The 18,438-nt window shown below is 38.1% G+C and overlaps 1 protein-coding gene across 4 annotated transcripts in view; it reads right to left on the bottom strand.

Annotated features, from left to right (window-relative positions):
• Nucleotides 1-18,438, bottom strand: part of CDYL (chromodomain Y like) — a 180,166-nt gene that overhangs the window by 116,176 nt on the left and 45,552 nt on the right. Inside the window, exon 1 of one of the 4 annotated variants that reach the window (XM_074398399.1) lies at nucleotides 366-10,939. The exons of 2 other annotated variants lie outside the window; for them this stretch is intronic. In XM_074398399.1, the coding sequence (XP_074254500.1) occupies nucleotides 366-539 (174 nt within the window). In that variant the 5' untranslated portion in view covers nucleotides 540-10,939. Of the gene's footprint in view, nucleotides 1-365; nucleotides 10,940-18,438 lie in introns of those variants that run through there. One more of the 4 variants, XM_074398398.1, reaches the window with a different exon arrangement.

Genomic DNA, 18,438 nt, shown 5'->3' with positions numbered 1-18,438 from the left:
CTTTGCTGTTATACAAAGAAGAATGTTTAGAAAAATGACTCAAACATTATTAAAAAAGTAAACAAGATAAGCTTCAAATAGCCTATAAATATAATGACCTTCTGCCCTTGTCTCTACCCCTTCACAAAAGAAAGGCCCAACTGGCCAGCAGGTGTCCCACCAGGCTTCACAGAGAAGCCTCCAGGCAACTGAATGCAACTGTGTCTTCTACACAATTGAGGCACACAACCCTCAATCCTTAGCATGTCCTAAAAAACAAACGACTAAGACGCAAGCCATCAGGCAGCTATAAACAGCCACACAACTAAAAATATGCTGTGCTAATACTCCCTAGGAAAAATTCCCCTCCTGATCAAAATATTTACCTTTTCATTGAATTGAACTTTTGGATCAGCTGTGATGCAGTGCAGACTCTCTCCTGTCTGGAACACCTTCATTGTTGTTTTTCTAAATAAGAGGAGTACACTGTTCTCACGTGCCTGCTCATTGATGCATTTGTCAAAAGGAACACTTTCAACACTGTAGTAGGAGTTACACATCTGGCTTAAGGTACCAGCAATTGTTTCCAAATTGATTATCTAGAAAAGGATATAACAGGTAATTCTGACTACTTTTTAAAAGTCTTTACAAAACTCTCCGATTTCTATAAAAGTTTGCCATCTGAATAAAAGCACCAAAGAATCAGTCTGCCACACTGGAGTTATGTTACCATGAGTTCACTCATTCAACAAGTATTGTCAGACACTACTATTATCACTGTTCTAGAGCTTGCCCTTACAATAAGCACCCCCTCCCAAAAATACCCTGCTTTACATTGCTCACGTTTTTCTTGAGAAAGCCTACGTAACTTGATAAAATCATATGTAACTATGGTTAAATTTCATTAAACTTCAATGTTTATAAGCAAAAGGATTAAGCAAGTAACATTTTCCCATTTTGATACTGGTCATTAGCCAGTCATCAGCAGTTCTTAATTTCAATTATGGGATGTGTGAAAGCAAGAGCACAAACCCTCAGGAAAGCCTTCACAGATCTTTTTTCTGACCAACCTTATGGCAATGCAAACATGCAGAAACAACTACAGAACTCCTGCCAGTTGTTCCTGACTCTATATCCCCAAAGCGCAGGAGGCTTCCAGCACCTTTCAGCTTTCTTTTATTGAGTCCTACCCTGGCTGTAGGGAGACAAAGTTGTTATTCCAATTCAAAACACAGAAGTTGTAAATGTCTAGGGGCCATTTTTGCCCATTCTAAAGCTCAATTTTTAAAGTACGAAATTTAAAATTGCCACACTGATTGATTCTGGAGAAAATTGAAGTTTTAAAGGCAGAACTTGATATATATACGATGAAGCGACTATACAAATCCTACTTTAATTCACTGAACTTTCAATTCATGACAAGAGAAACAACAGGAAGACTGTTAACCTTGAATCTTATACCATCACTCAACAGTCACTGTAAGTTTCAGGTGTCAGGTTAAGAATACAGAAATGATCTGAGACCTAGAACTTGCTATCACAAGATGCTCAGCTAGAGAGAAACAGAATCAAAGAGCAGTAAATTTAATTTCAACAGAAAGATGTATAGCAGCAGCCCTCTTAGCTGCTGAAAAAAATGTGGGGAAAAGACACACTAAACAAGACACTGAGGACCTACAACAGCTGAGTGGGCCATGTGACAGAGACAGGTGGGGGTGGCAGGTGATGAAGTAATGAGATGGACAGAGGCTCAACTTCGATGCACCAGGGCTTTCCCAGGACTTACAGAACACCAGTCTCTAGGATGGGAACCAGAAATCTGCAACTACCCGCACATACTCATGATTTGGGTCCACACAATAGTTACAGGGCCATTAGTGGCATTCCTGGGTGGTTCATGCCAGGTTTTAAGCAGCAGATAGACATGACTGTAACTGGGTCTCATTAGTTCACACAGCAGGGCTGTGTAAATGTAGTGTGAGGAATAAGAATGGGTAGGTCACAGATCTAAGTGGATCTGAGACTACTGCAGAAACCTAACAGGGGTAGCAACTTGGCTGACCAAAATGGGAAAAGGAAAGAGCAGAACTATCCAAATTACAGAAAAGCTTAATTTTGTGGATTTAAATAGGACAACCATATGTCTCAGTTTGCCTAAAATAGTCTTGGATTACAGCTGCTGTCTCAATGTCCAATCTGGTTTTGTCTTTGTATTTTTCATTTTTAATTAAATATTATGATTCATTATTGCATTAAAGTAAACCAGTTTGGGTTTAATGACCTTTTTTTTTCTATGTTTTGCTTCTGTCACCATCTCATCTAGTAGCATGCAAGACACACATACAGTGAACAGAGTTCACACTTCTATGTGTTGTTAACTCTAAAAATCAACCAGGAATAAAACACCTATTTTCTGGACCCTCTCCCGGTCCAAGGTAACTAACAGCTCCCTCCCCAGCATTCTGATGGAACAAAGCATGTTGGCATCACGTGGGAAGCAATTACACAGAAGATTAGTCTGACAGCTTGTATTATAATGGTTTTGTCATGTATAGTGTAAATCCAAAAGTATTTTATTGTTTTGATTGCTTGTATTTTACAAGCCATTCTGTAAGCAATGAACTAAAAAATAAAAATGCAGATTTAATAAGTACTACATTTCCATTTCTCAAGAAAGTAAATAGTAAATGTGTAATCTGCACATCTGTCTACATTTGCCATGCACCCTGGGGTTGCAGTCCTATCAGTGGGCCCATAGAAACCAGTAGACATCTGAAAAAATATTGATATCCACTGTCTTCTTTTTTTTTTTTTTAAAGAAGACAGTACCCAAAGACAACTAATTCTTAAGTGCAATCACAGAATTTGCATTTATAAAACTGTAGTGTTTACATTTATTTCTAAAGGATGATTGTTCATTTGGATCAAATGACTTTTCTAAAATAATTATGCCAATATTTTCCCTTAATGTCCTCCTGAACGTAAAAAATATACACAATAGCAGTTAAATATTGGCTCCTTTAGCTTGGAAGAACTTTACAGGCATTAGATCATGCCAGTTTTCAAATAAGAGATCAGTTCCATTAGCAGTTCTGTTTTTTTCATCCAATTTGTGGAGTAAGGGTCAACAAACTGGTCTGCACGCCAAATCCACCCTGCCACCTGTTTTGGCATGGCCTACAGGGTAAGAATGGTTTTTATAGTTTTCAGTGGTTGGAAAAAGATCAAAAGTGAATGCTTTGTGATACATGAAAATTATATAAAATTCACATTTCTGCCAGGTACGGTGGCTCACACCTGTAATCCCAGCACTTTGGGAGGCCAAGGAGGGTGGATCATGAGGTTAAGAGTTTGAGACCAGCCTGATAAACATGGTGAAACCCCATCTCTACTAAAAATACAAAAATTATCCAGGTGTGGTGGCGCGTGCATGTAATCTCAGCTACTCAGGAGGCTGAGGCAAGAGAATCGCTTGAACCTGGGAGGCAGAGGTTGCAGTGAGCTGAGATTGCAATACTGCACTCCAGCGTGGGTGACACAGTGAGACTCCTTCTCAAAAATAAATAAATAAAATCACATTTCAGTCTCCATGAATAAGTGAGTATATACCCACTCATTAACACAGCTGTAGACAGTATACAAACAAATGAGTGTGGGTATATACTTTTACTGGGGTATGTATATTTGTATTTGTATGTGTACTGTTTATAGCTATGTTAAGGCTACCAAGGCAGAAGTGAGTTGCAAGAGATATCTGGCACAGAAAGCATAACATATTTATTGTCTAACCCCTTAAAGATTTGCTGAATCCTGCCGTAAAGGGCTAAACACTTGATATTACTGTTAATAATGGTGTAAAAGCTCAATGAGAAACATTATTTGTTCTTGTGATTTTAATACAAATATAGGTTTTCATATACACAACTAATGAAGAGCAAATTCAAGTTAATACTTCATCATGCCAGTAAACATTCTCTTTGCCACTCAACTCATTTAGCCTTCAAAAAACTACATTGAAAACCAGGTATCGCAAAATGACTTGGAATCTTGTGCTTGGTGAGACCTCTAAGATTGGGTTGCATTTTGTTCAAAATCAGCTGGAAATTTTGAAACTTTCAACAAATAAAATTGTTTTTTGAAAAGTCAGCTTTTGAACCTCTGGCAAACTGCAATTGTTGAAATCAAAGTTTGCAAGTAAGCTTACATTGAAATTAACCTATGAAAAAATCAAGTGACAGAGAAATATGGAATATTTAAAGCAATGTACAATAATTTTGAGATCCAATAAGGGCACTTTGGAATTTCTCAACTTGTGTAAAGAATAATTCCATAGCGATTCCATTTTTAATTGGATAAAGACAAAATTTTACAGCACCTAAATTTAGCAAAAGCTTTAAAAGAATGAAAAAGGCAACTTATTTGACAACTTTGGCAAAATTATTTGTTGAATATTGGTATTCTAAACAGAGGTTTAGAAAGAGTTCTTATGAAAATATTTGAGCTAAAATACTTCATATCTCATTTTTAAAAAACCTTCCTTTAGCACTAGTTGCTCCGAAGCTACCTCAGCACCAAAAATACTTTTTCAATAATAAAATAATGGCTTGCAGAAGAATAAACTCCAAATGCCAACAATCTCAAATGTATTAACTAAAAATGCAACTTTTAAGAAGTGTGTAATTTTATGAGAGTTTCAGAAACAAACCCATATTGGGGGAAAAATATTCTTGAGAGTCACAAGGAAAACTGGAGATCGCTGGCAGGACTAACTTGCAGCTCCTCCTTAGACTGACAGAGAGAGCAGTGTGTGGAGACTCACATCATGAACTTTTGCTCCAGTAACTACTGCAGGAACATACCAGGAAAAATATATCCTTTGAAGGAAGCAGATTGCTGCTGTAGGGCCCAGGGGACAGCTGAAAAACTTCAAAGACAAAGGACATAACTTGTGGGCTCTAGGATCCCCACACACCACCTGATCTTCCCTATACTACTGCAGCTGATGCTCTCTTGACAGCACCACCTACTGGCTGGAGGCCAACCAACACAAAATTAGTACAATGAACAAAACTACAACTAACCACCCTGAGAGAGTCCATGTTACTCATCTGCCACTACCACGAGAGCAGGTGCTGGTATCCACAGCTGAGAGACCTGAAGATGGTTCACATCACAGGACTCTGTGCAGATGCTCCCCCATACCAGCCCAGAGCCCAGTATCTCTGCAGAATGGCTAGATCCAGAAGAGAAAAAAACAATCACTGTAGTTCAGCTCTCAGAAACCCCCATCCGTAGGGGAAGTGGGGAAAGTATCACATCAAGGGAGCACCTGATGGGACAAAAGAATCTGAGTAGCAGCTCTTGAGCCCCAGATCTTCCCTCTGACACAGTATACCCAAAGGATAAAGAAATAGTAAAACAATTCTGGTAATATGACAAAACAAGTTTCTTTAAAAAAAAAAAAAAAAAATCACACTAGCTCAACAGCAATGGATTCAAAACAAGAAGAAACCTCTGAATTGCCAGAAAAAGAATTCAGAAGGTCAATTATTAAGCTAATCAAGGAAGCACCAGAGAATGGTAAAGTCCAACTTAATAAAATCATAAAAATGATATAAGATAGAAAGGGGAAAATCTTCAGTGAAAGATAGCATAAATAAAAAATAATCACAACTACTGGAAATGAAGAACACACTTACAGAAATGTAAAATACCCGAAAGTCTAAGCAATAGAATCAAACAAACAGAAGAAAGAACTTCAGAGCTCGACGACAAGGCTTTTAAATTAACCCAACCCAACAAAAACAAAAGAAAGAAAGAAAGAAAAAGCTTCCAAGAAGTTTGGGATTATGTTAAATGGCCAATCCTAAGAACAATTTGTGTTACTGAGGAAGAAGAGAAATTCTAAAAGTTTGGAAACATATTTGAGGAAATAATGAGGGAAACTTCCCCGGCCTTGCTAGAGATCTAGACATCCAAACATAAGAAGCTCAAAGGATACCTGGGAAATTTACTGCAAAAAGATAATCACTTAGGCACACAGTCATCAGATTACCTAAAGTCAAGATGAAGGAAAGAATCTTAAGGGCTGTGAGGCAAAAGCATCCAGTAACCCATAAAGGTAAACCTAACAGATTAATAGCAGGTAACAGAAGATTTCTCAGCAGAAACCCTACAAGCTGGAAGGCACTGGGGGCCTATCCTTAGCCTCCTTAAACAAAACAATTATCAGCCAAGAATTTTATATCCAGCAACACTGAACTTCACAAATGAAGAAAAGACACCATCTTTTTAAGACAAACACTTAGAGAATTTGCCCATACCAAGCCAACACTACAACAACGGCTAAAGGTAGCTCTAAATCTTGAAACAAATCCTTGAAATACACCAAAATAGAACCTCCTGAAAGCATAAATCTCACAGGAACTATATAACAATTACATAATGGGAAAAAAAGCCACAAGGCTTTTCATATTCATTTTCATGTTGTGTATTCATAGCAGAATGAATAGAAGAGTATGTCTGATCTCATTTGCTAACTTTGAATATAAATAGCTCCACTGGAAAGATAACAGAATGGCAGAATGAATGGGTAAGAATTCACCAACCAAGTATCTGCTGTCAAGAGACTCACCTAAAACATAAGGACTCACGAACACTTAAGGTAAGATATTACATCGAACTGGACACCAAAAGCAAGCAGGAGTAGCTATTCTTCTAACAGAAAAAACAAACCTTAAAGTAACAGTACTTAAAAAAGACAAAGAAGGGCATTATATAATGATAAAAGGACTCATCCAACAGAAAAATATCACAATCCTAAATATATATGCACCTAACACCAGAGCTTCCAAACATATAAAACAATTACTACTAGACCTAAGAAATGAGATAGACAGCAACACAGTAACAATGGAAAACTTCAATACTCCTCTGACAGCACTAGAGAGGTCATCAGGACAGAAAGTCAACAAAGAACAGACTTAACTATAACCTATAACAAAAGGACTTAACAGACACAAAACATTTTATCCAACAACTGCAGAATATACATTCTATTCATCAGCACATGGAACATTCTCCAAGATAGGCCATATGATAGGCCACAAAACAAGTCTCAGTAAATTTAAGAAAATCAAAATTATGTCAGGCACTCTCTCAGACCACAGTGGAATAAAACTGAAAATCAACTCCAAAAAGGAACCCTCAAAACCACGTAAAAACATCAAAATTAAATAGCCTGCTCCTGAATGATCATTCAGTCAACAATGAAATCAAGATGGAAATTTTAAAATTCTTTGAACTGAATAATAGTGACACAACCTATCAAAACTTCTGGGATACAGCAAAAGCAGTGCTAAGAGGAAAGTTCATATGCTTAAATGCCTACATCGAGAAGTCTTAAAGAAGCCAGGCATGGTGGCTCATGCTTGTAATCCTGGCACTTTGGGAGGCTGAGGCAGGTGGATACCCTGAGGTCAGGAGTTCGAGACCAGCCTTACCAACATGGAGAAACCCTGTCTCTACTAAAAATACAAAATTGCCAGGCGTGATGGTGCATGCCTGTAATCCCAGCTACTTGGGAGGCTGAGACAGGAGAACCGCTTGAACCCAGGAAGCAGAGGTTGTGGTTAGCTGAGATTGCACCTTTGTACTCCAGCCTTGGCAAACTCCTAAAAAACAGTCTTAAAGAGAACAAAGAGACAATCTAAGGTCATACCTCAAGATACTATAAAAACAAGAACAAACCAAACCCAAACCCAGCAGAAGAAATAACAAAGATCAAAGCAGAACTAAATGAAATTGATACAAAAAATACACACAAAAGATAAATGAAACAAAAAGCTGGTACTTTGAAAAGATAAGTCGAATTGATAGATGATTTGTGAGATTAACCAAGATAAGAAGAGAGAAGATCCAACTAAGCTCAATTAGAATAGAAACATGAGATACCACAACTGATATCACAGAAATACAAAAGATTATTCAAGCCAACTATGATCACTTTTATGCACATAAACTAGAAAACCTAGAGAAGATGGGTAAATTCCTGGAAATATGCAACCCACCTAGATTAAACTAGCAAGAAATAGAAACTCTGAACAGACCAATAACAAGCAGTGAGACTGAAATGATAATTTTTTAAACTGCCAACCAAAAAAAGTCCAGGACCAGATGGATTCACAGCTGAATGCTATCAGACATTCAAAGGAGAATTGGTACCAGTCCTATTGACACTATTCCACAAGATAGAGAAACAAGGAATCCTTCCTGTATCATTCTATGAAACCAGTATCACTCTAATACCAAAACCAGGAAAGGACATTAAAAAAAAAAACAAAAAAACAAAACACCTCAACAAAAACATTAAAAAAAAATCCCTGAAGAATATAGATGCAAAAATTCTTAACAAAATACTAGCAAACTGCATCCAACAACATATCAAAAAGATAATCCAGCATGATCAAGCAGGTTTCATACCAGGATGCAGGAATGGTTTAATGTTAAGTCACCATATAAACAGAATTAAAAACAACAACAACAAAAAATCACATGATCATCTCAATAGATGCAGAAAAAGCATTTGACAAAATCCAGTATCTCTTATGGTTAAAACACTCAGCAAAACTGGCATAGAAGGAACATAACTTAATGTAATAAAAGCCATCTATGACATACCCAAAGCCAAACTAATACTGAATGGGAAAAAGTTGAAAGCATTCCCCTGAGAACTGGAACAAGACAAGGATGCCCACTCTCACCACTTCTATTCAACATACTGGAAGTCACAGCCAGATCAATCAGATGAGACAAAGAAATAAAGGGCATCTAAATCAGTAGAGAGGAAGTCAAACTGTCACTGTTTGCTGATGACATGATCATACATCAAGAAACCCCTAAAGATTCCCCCTAAAACCTCCTAAAAGTGATAAATAAGGTCAGCAAAGTTTCAGGATACAAAATTAATGTACACAAATCTGTAGGTGTGCTATACACGAACAACAACCAAATGAGAATCAAATCAAGAACTCAACCTCTTTAACAATAGCTGGGGAAAAAGAAACCTTAGGAATATACCTAAAGAGGTGAAAGACCTCTGCAAGAAAAACTACAAAATGCTGCTGAGAGAAATCAGAGATGACACAATCAAATGGAAACACATCCCATGTTCATGGATAGGTAGACTTAATATTGTGAAAATGACCATACCGTCAAAAGCAATCTACAAATTCAATGCAATTCCCATCAAACCACTACCATCACTCTTCACAGAACCAGAAAAAGAAAAAAATCCTAACATTCATATAGAACTAAAAAGGACTCACATAGCCGAAGCAAGACTAAGCAAAAATAACAAATTTGGAGGCATCGCATTACACAACTTCAAGCTATATTATAAGGCCATAATCACCAAAATAGCATGGTACTGGTATAAAAATAATAGGCACCCAGGCCAATGAAACAGAATAAACAACCCAGAAATAAAGCCATACTTACTTACTGCCGACTGAACTTTAAGAAAGCCAACAAAAACATAAAGTAGAGAAAGGACACACTATTTAACAAATGGAGTTTAACACTCTATTTAACTAGTTTAATTGGCTAGAGGAGAACAAAACTGGATCCTCTCATCTTATACAAAAATCAGTTCAAGATGAATCAAAAACTTAAATCTAAGACCTGAAACCACAAAAATTCGGGAGGATAACATCAGAGAAACATTTTGAGACATTGGCTTAGGCAAAGAATTCACGACCAAACTCAAAAACAAATGCAACAAAAACAAAAATAGATGGGACTTAACTAAAAAGCCTCTGCACAGCGAAATAAACAATCAGCAGAGTAAACAGACAACTCACAGAATGAGAGAACATCTTTGCAATCTATACATCTGAAAAAGAACTAATATCCAGCATCTACAAAGAGCTCAGACAAATCAGCAAGAAAAAAACAAACAATCCCATCAAAAAGTGGGCTAAGGACATGCATAGACAATTCCCAAAAGAAGATATACAAATGGCCAACAAACATATGAAAAAATGCTCAACAACACTAATAATCAGGGAAACACAAGTCAAAACCACGATGCGATACCACTTCAGTCCTGAAAGATGGACATAATCAAAAAATCATAGATGTTGGTGGGGATGTGATGAAAAGGGAACATGTACATACTGCTGGTGGTATTGTAAACTAGTACAACCACTGTGGAAAATGGTGTGGAGATTCCTTAAAGAACTAAAACTAGAACTACCATTTGATCCAGTAATCCCACTACTGGGTATCCATCCAGAGGAAAAGAAGTCATTATATGAAAAAGACACTTGCACACATAACGTTTATATTTGCAATTGCAAAAACATGGGATCAGCCAAATAACCTATCAATCAACAAGTGGATAAAGAAACCGTGGTGTAGAATACTCTCATCCATAAAAAGAAATGAAATAATGGCATTTGCAGCAACCTGGATGGAAATGGAGACCATTATCCTAAGTGAAGTTGACTCAGGAATGGAAAACCAAACATCATAAGTGAGAGCTAAGCGATGAAGATGCCAAGGCATAAGAATGATATAATGGACTTTGAGGCTTGGGGGAAGGTGGGGTGAGAAACAAAGACTATACGCTGGACACAGTGTACGCCGCTTGGGTGATGGGTGCCCCAAAATCTCAGAAATCACCACTAAGGAACTTATTCATGTGATCAAACACGAAATATTCCCCCAAAAACCTACTGAAGTTAAAAAATAAATGAATGAAAAAAAGACATCGCAAAAAATTTTAAAAGAGAGAGTCACAAGGCATGACAATAGATACATGATAAACATGTACCAAGGACATTTACAGCCTGGTGTGGCAGCTCACAAGCGTAATTCCAACTCTTTGGAAGGATGAGGTGAGAGGATCACTTGATCCCAGGAGTTCGAGACGAGCCTGGGCAACATGGCAAAACCCGTCTCTACGCAAAATAATACCAAAAAAAAAAGAAAAGAAAAGAAAAGAAAGGAAAGGAAAGGAAATGGATGGTAGGGAAGGAAGGGGAGGGGAAGGGGGAGGGGAAGGGGGGAGGGGAGGGGAGGGGAGGGGAGGGGAGGGGAGGGAAGGGAAGGGAAGGGAGAGAGAGAGAGACAGAGAGAGACAGAGAGAGACAGAGAGAGACAGAGAGAGAGAGAGAGAGAGAGAGAGAGAGAGAGAGAGAGAGACAGAAAGCCAGGTTTGTCGGTGCATGCCTGTAGTCCTAGATACTGCAGAGGCTGAAGTGTTGGGATCACCTGAGCCTGGGAGGCAGAGGTTGCAGTGAGCTGTGTGCATGCCACTGCACTCCAGCCTCTATGACAGAGCAAGACTCTTGTCTTAAATGAAGGGAAAAAATAAAAAAGATGCCAGTGTGGTGGCTCATACCTATAATCCCAGCACTTTGGGAGGCTGAGGTGGGTGGATCACGAGGTCAGGAGTTCAAGACCAGCCTGACCAATATGGTGAAATCCCGCCTCTACTAAAAATACAAACATTAGCCGGGTGTGGTGGTGGGTGCCTGTAATCCCAGCTGCTCAAGAGGCTGAGGCAAGAGAATTGCTTCAACCTGAAGGCAGAGCTTGCAGTGAGCCAAGATCATGCCACTACACTCCAGCCTGGGCAACAAGGCAAGACTCCATCTCAACAACAACAATAAAAAGACTATTTACTAATTTTTGTAATGTACAGATGATCCATTTATTTTAATGCACTGAAATTTACTTTAGAATATTTTTGAAAAATTTTTGGATTTAAACTATTAAATGTCTACCAATACAACAAATGTATTGGTCAAAAAATATTGCAGAAGATTTTCAGTCTTTCTTTTGCTTTCACAGGACTCTATTTGAATAATAAATTGTCACTCAAGTTATGTACTGTGAAGAATGTGGACAGAGGCAAATTAGTAAAATACAAAAAATTGCCAATTCAAATCCCTGAACATGTAACACCCACTGACTTAGGTCCCTGGCTCCAACAATGATTGACCTATCTTATCCGGATCCTCATTCATTCAGCAAGAGAGTGTCTGCTATGTACAAGGCACTGTACAAGACACTGGGGATATAGAGGTGGTAGGTGAACATCACTGCTGCCTTCCTTCTCATGAAAGAGACTTCTACCTGGCAGAGGTGGGAGCAGACACACAGAGGTGGGAGCAGACACCATGCCCACACCTACCACTCCATTCCAGGGCACTCACATAGGACAAATTCCATCTTGTTCTATCAAACTTCTATATCTCCCATTCTGTATCCAGGGATAAGGTCTACAAGTCATAGGACCATTTCTATCAAGGTGCCAGAATCAGAAATGTGCTCAGTCTTCTTTCTCGCATTTAGTGCCAGCATTTTCTCTTTCAGCCACACAAGAGACCAGCACACCAAGGTCTGAAATAGTCCTCAAATTCAATACATACAGTTCTTTTCTGTCTTCTTTCCTTTGCACATTTTTCTCTGTTGCATGGTGGTGAGCATAACATAAGGTTGTAATTATTTTCTCTATTGTTAACAGATTTAAAAATTATTTTAATGAGTATAGGACAGTAAATTCCTCTTCAAAGAACCAGTATGTCAGTATGTCCAGCTTTCCTGTTGTTTGTTCTGCATTTTAGTTTAACTTCCTTGTTCTTTACATCTCCTTGCCCCTGATTTCAGTAAACAAGCCTTTATCACTTGCTCTGTCCTTAGTCATCTTTAGTCACCTGCTCTGTAACCTCCTTCCCACGGAAACTACTCACCCCCTATAACTCCAGATAGTACCCGTGCTCTCTTTAAAATAGTCAATGAGAATTAGCTTAGACTGTGCAGTCCAACCCTAGCCAATAGGGGAAAGACACAGCAGTAGGGACTAGCTGCATCAGAGACAAGACCCCCTTACCCACCCTTGTCCAGTGTGCTCTGGTCATTGCTCCATCTGTAAGATGCACCCTTCTATAGAAGTAAATTTGCCTTGCTAAGAAAATTTATATTTGAGTGCTACTTCTTTTGTGGCACTGAAAATTTGTTTCTAACACTGAGCAATCTTTTAAAGGACTTTAGAAGGACAAAGTACTTACTGCAAAAACAGGAGAGGGGAGGGCTGGTGAGAGCCATGCTCCCGAATGGACACACAATGGCAAGTGGTATCACTGGAAGGAAAGCTTGAGCCCCAATTTCCAGAACCCATAAAGGAGAAGAAAAATATTAAAAGTAAACTGAAGCAAAAAGAAAATATATCACACTGGTTTAAAATCCCAACTCTTCTAGGGGGTTGGAATTCTGAAAGCACACATAAAAATTAAATAATTAAAACCCACCTTTTGGTTCTATACAACTTTTTTCTATTTTATGTAGTTTTGAGTAGCATTTGTGGCTGACTTAGAAACCTAAGCCTTATGAGTAACATTGATTTCGAAGTTTCCAGATCAACCACCAATTTAGAAATAACAAAACGCTTCAGAACGCAAACTATTCCTGAGTTGGGGAGTACCTGCAAGCAAATGTGGCTGTTACCACATATATAATGGGGTAGCCTGATGTAGAATATAGCAGGGGGGTGGGGAAGGAAAACATCAATGCCAGCCAAGATCCGTACTTACAGCAGAATATAGTTTCCCAAAGCATGATGTACATCCTCCTAGTGGTACACAAGATGACTTCTAGATGTCATAGGGATGAATATTCAGATCTATTAACATTATAATATAAGTATTAGAAAAACCATAAGCGCCAACTGTTTAAATGAGTAGTGCGGTGATAAGCCCTTTTACACAGACTCTCAATTGTAGGGATGGTGCTTATGCACACCTTGAACACTGAAATTCAGTGAATTTCCACTACGACCATTCAGATATACAGACAGGGGCAGACTTGGTGGAGTCAGAAGCTCTGACTTTTGATTCTCCAACAGAAACATCAGAAAACAGCAATTATGGTTACAACCAACATCATTAGAACTCTGGAAATAAGTCAAATGTAAACACTGAATCAAGAAGCTAGCAACTTCAAAATCACAGGAAAGATTTCTGGCATTTTTACTTGTACTTGCCATAACCTCTCCCTGGCCTGGAGGCCTGCATTCCCAGTGGGAAAGTCCCTGGTTTCTGGTTCTGGCGGGAACACAGCCAACCTTCTTCACAAATTATTGTGTAGGTATGTTCTAACCTGACTTCAGGCTATAGAAGACCATGGCATGACATCTGAACTTGTGCCCTTAAGCCAGAAAAGTGGGGACATTCTTCATAAACTAATACCCACAGACACCTGGGCTAAATGATCAAGTTGAAACATATAAACAAGTAAATAGCTCCCCCACACCCCAACACACACACACACACACAAAAGCTGCAGGAGGGTTTCCGTGGAAGATCAGGACATTCAAATGCATGTGGATGTAAGGGGAAAGACAGAAAGCTATGCACATGACCAGGGCTTGCTCCGAAAGACCACCTCAGGCTGATCTCCTGGCTCAATATAAACATACTGTCACAGAGTTAAATGCAAAAACTAGGAGAAGGGCTTTGTTTTGTTGTGTTTGCTTAGCTCCAGGCTCCCAAAGAAATCTCTGCCAAAACACAGCTGAACACAATCTGAGGAACAGAGACTGCAGTGACTACATACAATAAGAAATACCGTCTCTACGGAAATAGTGTAGAAATGTCACGAAACAAACAACTTTAGCCTTCAACAACAAAAAAAATCCCAGCAAAACAAGAAAGAAGATCTGATTTCCAGAATTACATGATAGTATCAAATGTGCAGTTTTCAACAAGAGCATATAAAGAAACAGGGAAGTACAATTCACTCAAAAGAATGAAATAATTGACAGAAATCATCCACAAGGAAACCCAGGCAGACTGTCTTAAATAAGTTCAGAAAGCTAAAGAAAGATAAGAAGAACTGAAGGAAATCAGAAGATCAATTTATAAACAAAGAACCAAATTTTATAAAGAAACCAAGCAAACATTCTGGAGCTGAAAAGTACAATAACTGAAATTAAAAACTCACTAGAGGATTCAAAAACAGACTTGAACAAGCAGAAAAAAATGAATCAACAAACTTGAAGATAGCACAATTAAAACTACTGAATCTGAAAAGTAGAAAGAAAATAAAGAAAAATGAATAGAGCCTAAGAGACTAGTGGGACACCATCATGCATACCAACAAATAAATTATAGAAGACTTGGGAGAAAAGAGACAAAATGATTATCCGAAGAAATAATGGGCAAAGCTTCCTAAATCTGAAGACAGACATGATTTACTTATCCAAAGTTAATGAACTCCAGGCAGAATAAACTCAAAAAGATCCACATTGAGACACATCATTATCAAACTACTGGAAGCAAAAGACAAAAAGAGAATCCTAAAAGCAGCAGCAGGTGACTTGACAATACAAGTTGTCTTTAATAAGATTAATAACTGATTTCTCATCAGAAACCATGGAAGGTAGAAATCAATGGAATGACATATTTAAAATGCTGAAGCCAGGCATGGTGGTGTGCACTTGGGAGTCCCAACTACTTGGGAGGCTGAGGCAGGAGGATCACTTGAGCCCAGGAGTTTGAGGCTACTGTGAGCTATGATCATGCCATTGCACTCCAGTCGGGGCAACAGAGCAAGAAAGACCCAATCTCTTAAAAAAAGAAAAAAAGTGTTGAAAGGGGAAAAAAAATTATTAAACAAAGTCCTATACCCAGCAAACTAACTGTCAAAACTGAGGGAGAAAGTAAGATATTCTCAGATAAAAATAAAAGCTCAGGAAGCTCATTACCACTAGACCTGAAAGAAATGCTTCAAATGAAAGCAAGCAACACAGTAACTCAAAGCTGAAAAAAAAATAAAGCTCTCTGGTAATGGTAAACACATGAGCAAATATAAAAGCTAGTAGTATTGTATCTGGGGATTATGAATGTACTTTTTCTTTCACACATGACTTAAAAGACAAATACACAGGCCACGCATGACAGTTCACGCCTGTAATCCCAACTTTGGGAGGGCCAGGCAGGCAGATCACTTAAGGTCATGAGTTTGAGACCAGCCTAGTCAACATGGTGAAACGCCATCTCTACTAAAAATACAAAAATTGGCTAGGTGTAGTAGCACACATCTGTAATCCCAGCTACTCAGGAGGCTGAGGCAGGAAAATCACTTGAACCTAGAAAGCAGAGGTTGCAGTGAGCCGAGATCATGCCAGTTCATTCCAGCCTGGGCGACAGAGTGAGACTCGTCTCAAAAAAGGTTTAAAAAAAGAAAAAAAAAAGATGAATGTATGACAAATAATTATCAATCCATGCTACTGAGCACACAATGCATAAAATATATACTTTGTTAAGAACATAAAGGGTGCAGATGGATCTGTATAGAGACAGACCTTTGTATGCTATTGAAGTTAAGCTGATACTGATTTAAACAACACTATTATCAACTGTGGATATTAAATACAATTCCCATGATAACCACAAAGAAAATATCTAAAAACTATATACAGAAAAGGAAATGAGAAGGGAATCCAATCTATTATTAAAAAGAAAAAAGATCAACTAATCAATCACGTAAGGCAATAATTCAGGCAATAAGGAACAAAGAAGTATAAGGCAGAAAACAAATAGCAACATGAAAGAAGTGCTTGTCAGTAGTAACTTTAAATGTAAATTAAACTTTTCTGACAGAAGGCAGAGACTGGCAGAAGGGTTATGTTATATGTAAATTTTCCATGCTGCAAAAGAAGTAGCACTTGAATATAAATTTCCTCAGCAAGGCAATTTAGTTCTATAGAAGGGTGTGGCTCACAGATGGAACAATGGTGAGTGCACACCTGGATAAGGGAGGGGAAGGAGTTCTATTCCTGACCGAGGTCTCCCCTAGTGTGGTGTAGTTCCAATATAAGCTAGGGTTAAACCATACAGTCTAGGCTAATTCCGATTGGCTATTTTAAAGAGAGCAAGGGTATGAGCCAGAGTGGCAGGGTAGGTAGTTTGGTGGGAAGGATGGTTACAGGACAGGTCAGAATAGGTAACCAGGAGTGACTCAGGTCAAAGGAGGTGACCAGAGCAGGTGACTGTGATGAGTCAGGGGACTGGGGGAGCAGATGTGAACTACTGATTAGAACTGGTAGAAAAGGTTGTTTACTGAAACTACAAGAGAGTTAAACTTTAAAATGGAGGACAAAGAACTGAACATACTGACATACTGATTCTTTGAAGAGAAATTTAGAACTCATTGTATCCAACAGGTACAAAAAAAATTATATAACTACAGGTTCTCTACAAGAAACTCAAGATTCAAAAACAAAAAGGTTGAAAGAGAAAGGATTTAAAAACGTATTCAATGTAAATAGTAAGCAAGAGAGAGCTGGAGGTTGCTATACTAATATCAGACAAAACAGACGTTAAAAACTGTAATAAGAGACAAAGGATGGTGATACAAAGGCCAATTCAACAAGAAAATGTAACAATTATAAACATACAAGCACCAAACAACAGGGCTCCAAAATACATGAAACAAATACTGACAAAACTGAGGGAAAAAGATAGCTTTACAATAGTTGGAGAACTCAATACACCACACTTTCGATATTGAACTGAATATCTAGAAGATCAATCAGGAAACCAAGGACTTGCATCACACCATAAACCAACTAGACCTAACAGACATATATAGAACACTTCACCAAATGATAGAATGTGCCTTCCTAAGTGCAACATGAATCATTTTCCAGAACAGACCAAATGTCAGACCTCATAACAAGTCTCACACATTTTAAGAAGTTGAAATCCTACAAAGTTATCCTGTGGAATAAAGCTAGAAATTAACAGCAGAAGAGGAAATTTCACAAATATGTGGAAATTAAAACAACACCCTCCTTCAACAACCACAGGTCAAAAAAGAAATCACAAGGGAAAAAAGAAGACACTTAGGGGCAAATGAAAACAAAATCACAGCACAGAAAAAAGTGTATGCAATGCAGTGAAGGCAGTGCTCAGAGGAAAGTTTATAGATGTAAAGGCTACAACAAAAGAAAAAAAGACCTCAAATCAGCAGCCTAACTTTATACCTTAAAGAGCTAGAAAAACAAGAGCAAACTAAACCCAAAGGTACCAGAAGGATGAAAATAATAAAGATTAGAGTGAAGATAAATAAAATAGAGAACAGAAGAAAAAAAAAATCAATGAAATTAAGAGTTGGTTATTTGAAACACTCAGTAAAGACTAAGAAGCCATTATCTGGACTGACAGAAAAAAAGACAAGACACAAATAATTGAAATTAGAAATAAAGGTGAGGACCACTGAATTAGTAGATATTAAACCACTGTTCACAAGGTAAATAAACATACTCATATCTCACACAGATTATAATCTTATAAACAACTGATCCCAGTAGATTCTCTTTTACAGAATGGAGAAAATGAAGCTCAAAAGTGTTAAGTGACTTGCCTGAGATGGTCTCACTAACAGGTGCCA

Source organism: Saimiri boliviensis, chromosome 4, assembly GCF_048565385.1.
Source record: "Saimiri boliviensis isolate mSaiBol1 chromosome 4, mSaiBol1.pri, whole genome shotgun sequence".
NCBI lineage: Eukaryota > Metazoa > Chordata > Mammalia > Primates > Cebidae > Saimiri > Saimiri boliviensis.
This window is presented reverse-complemented; position numbering and strand designations above follow the sequence as displayed.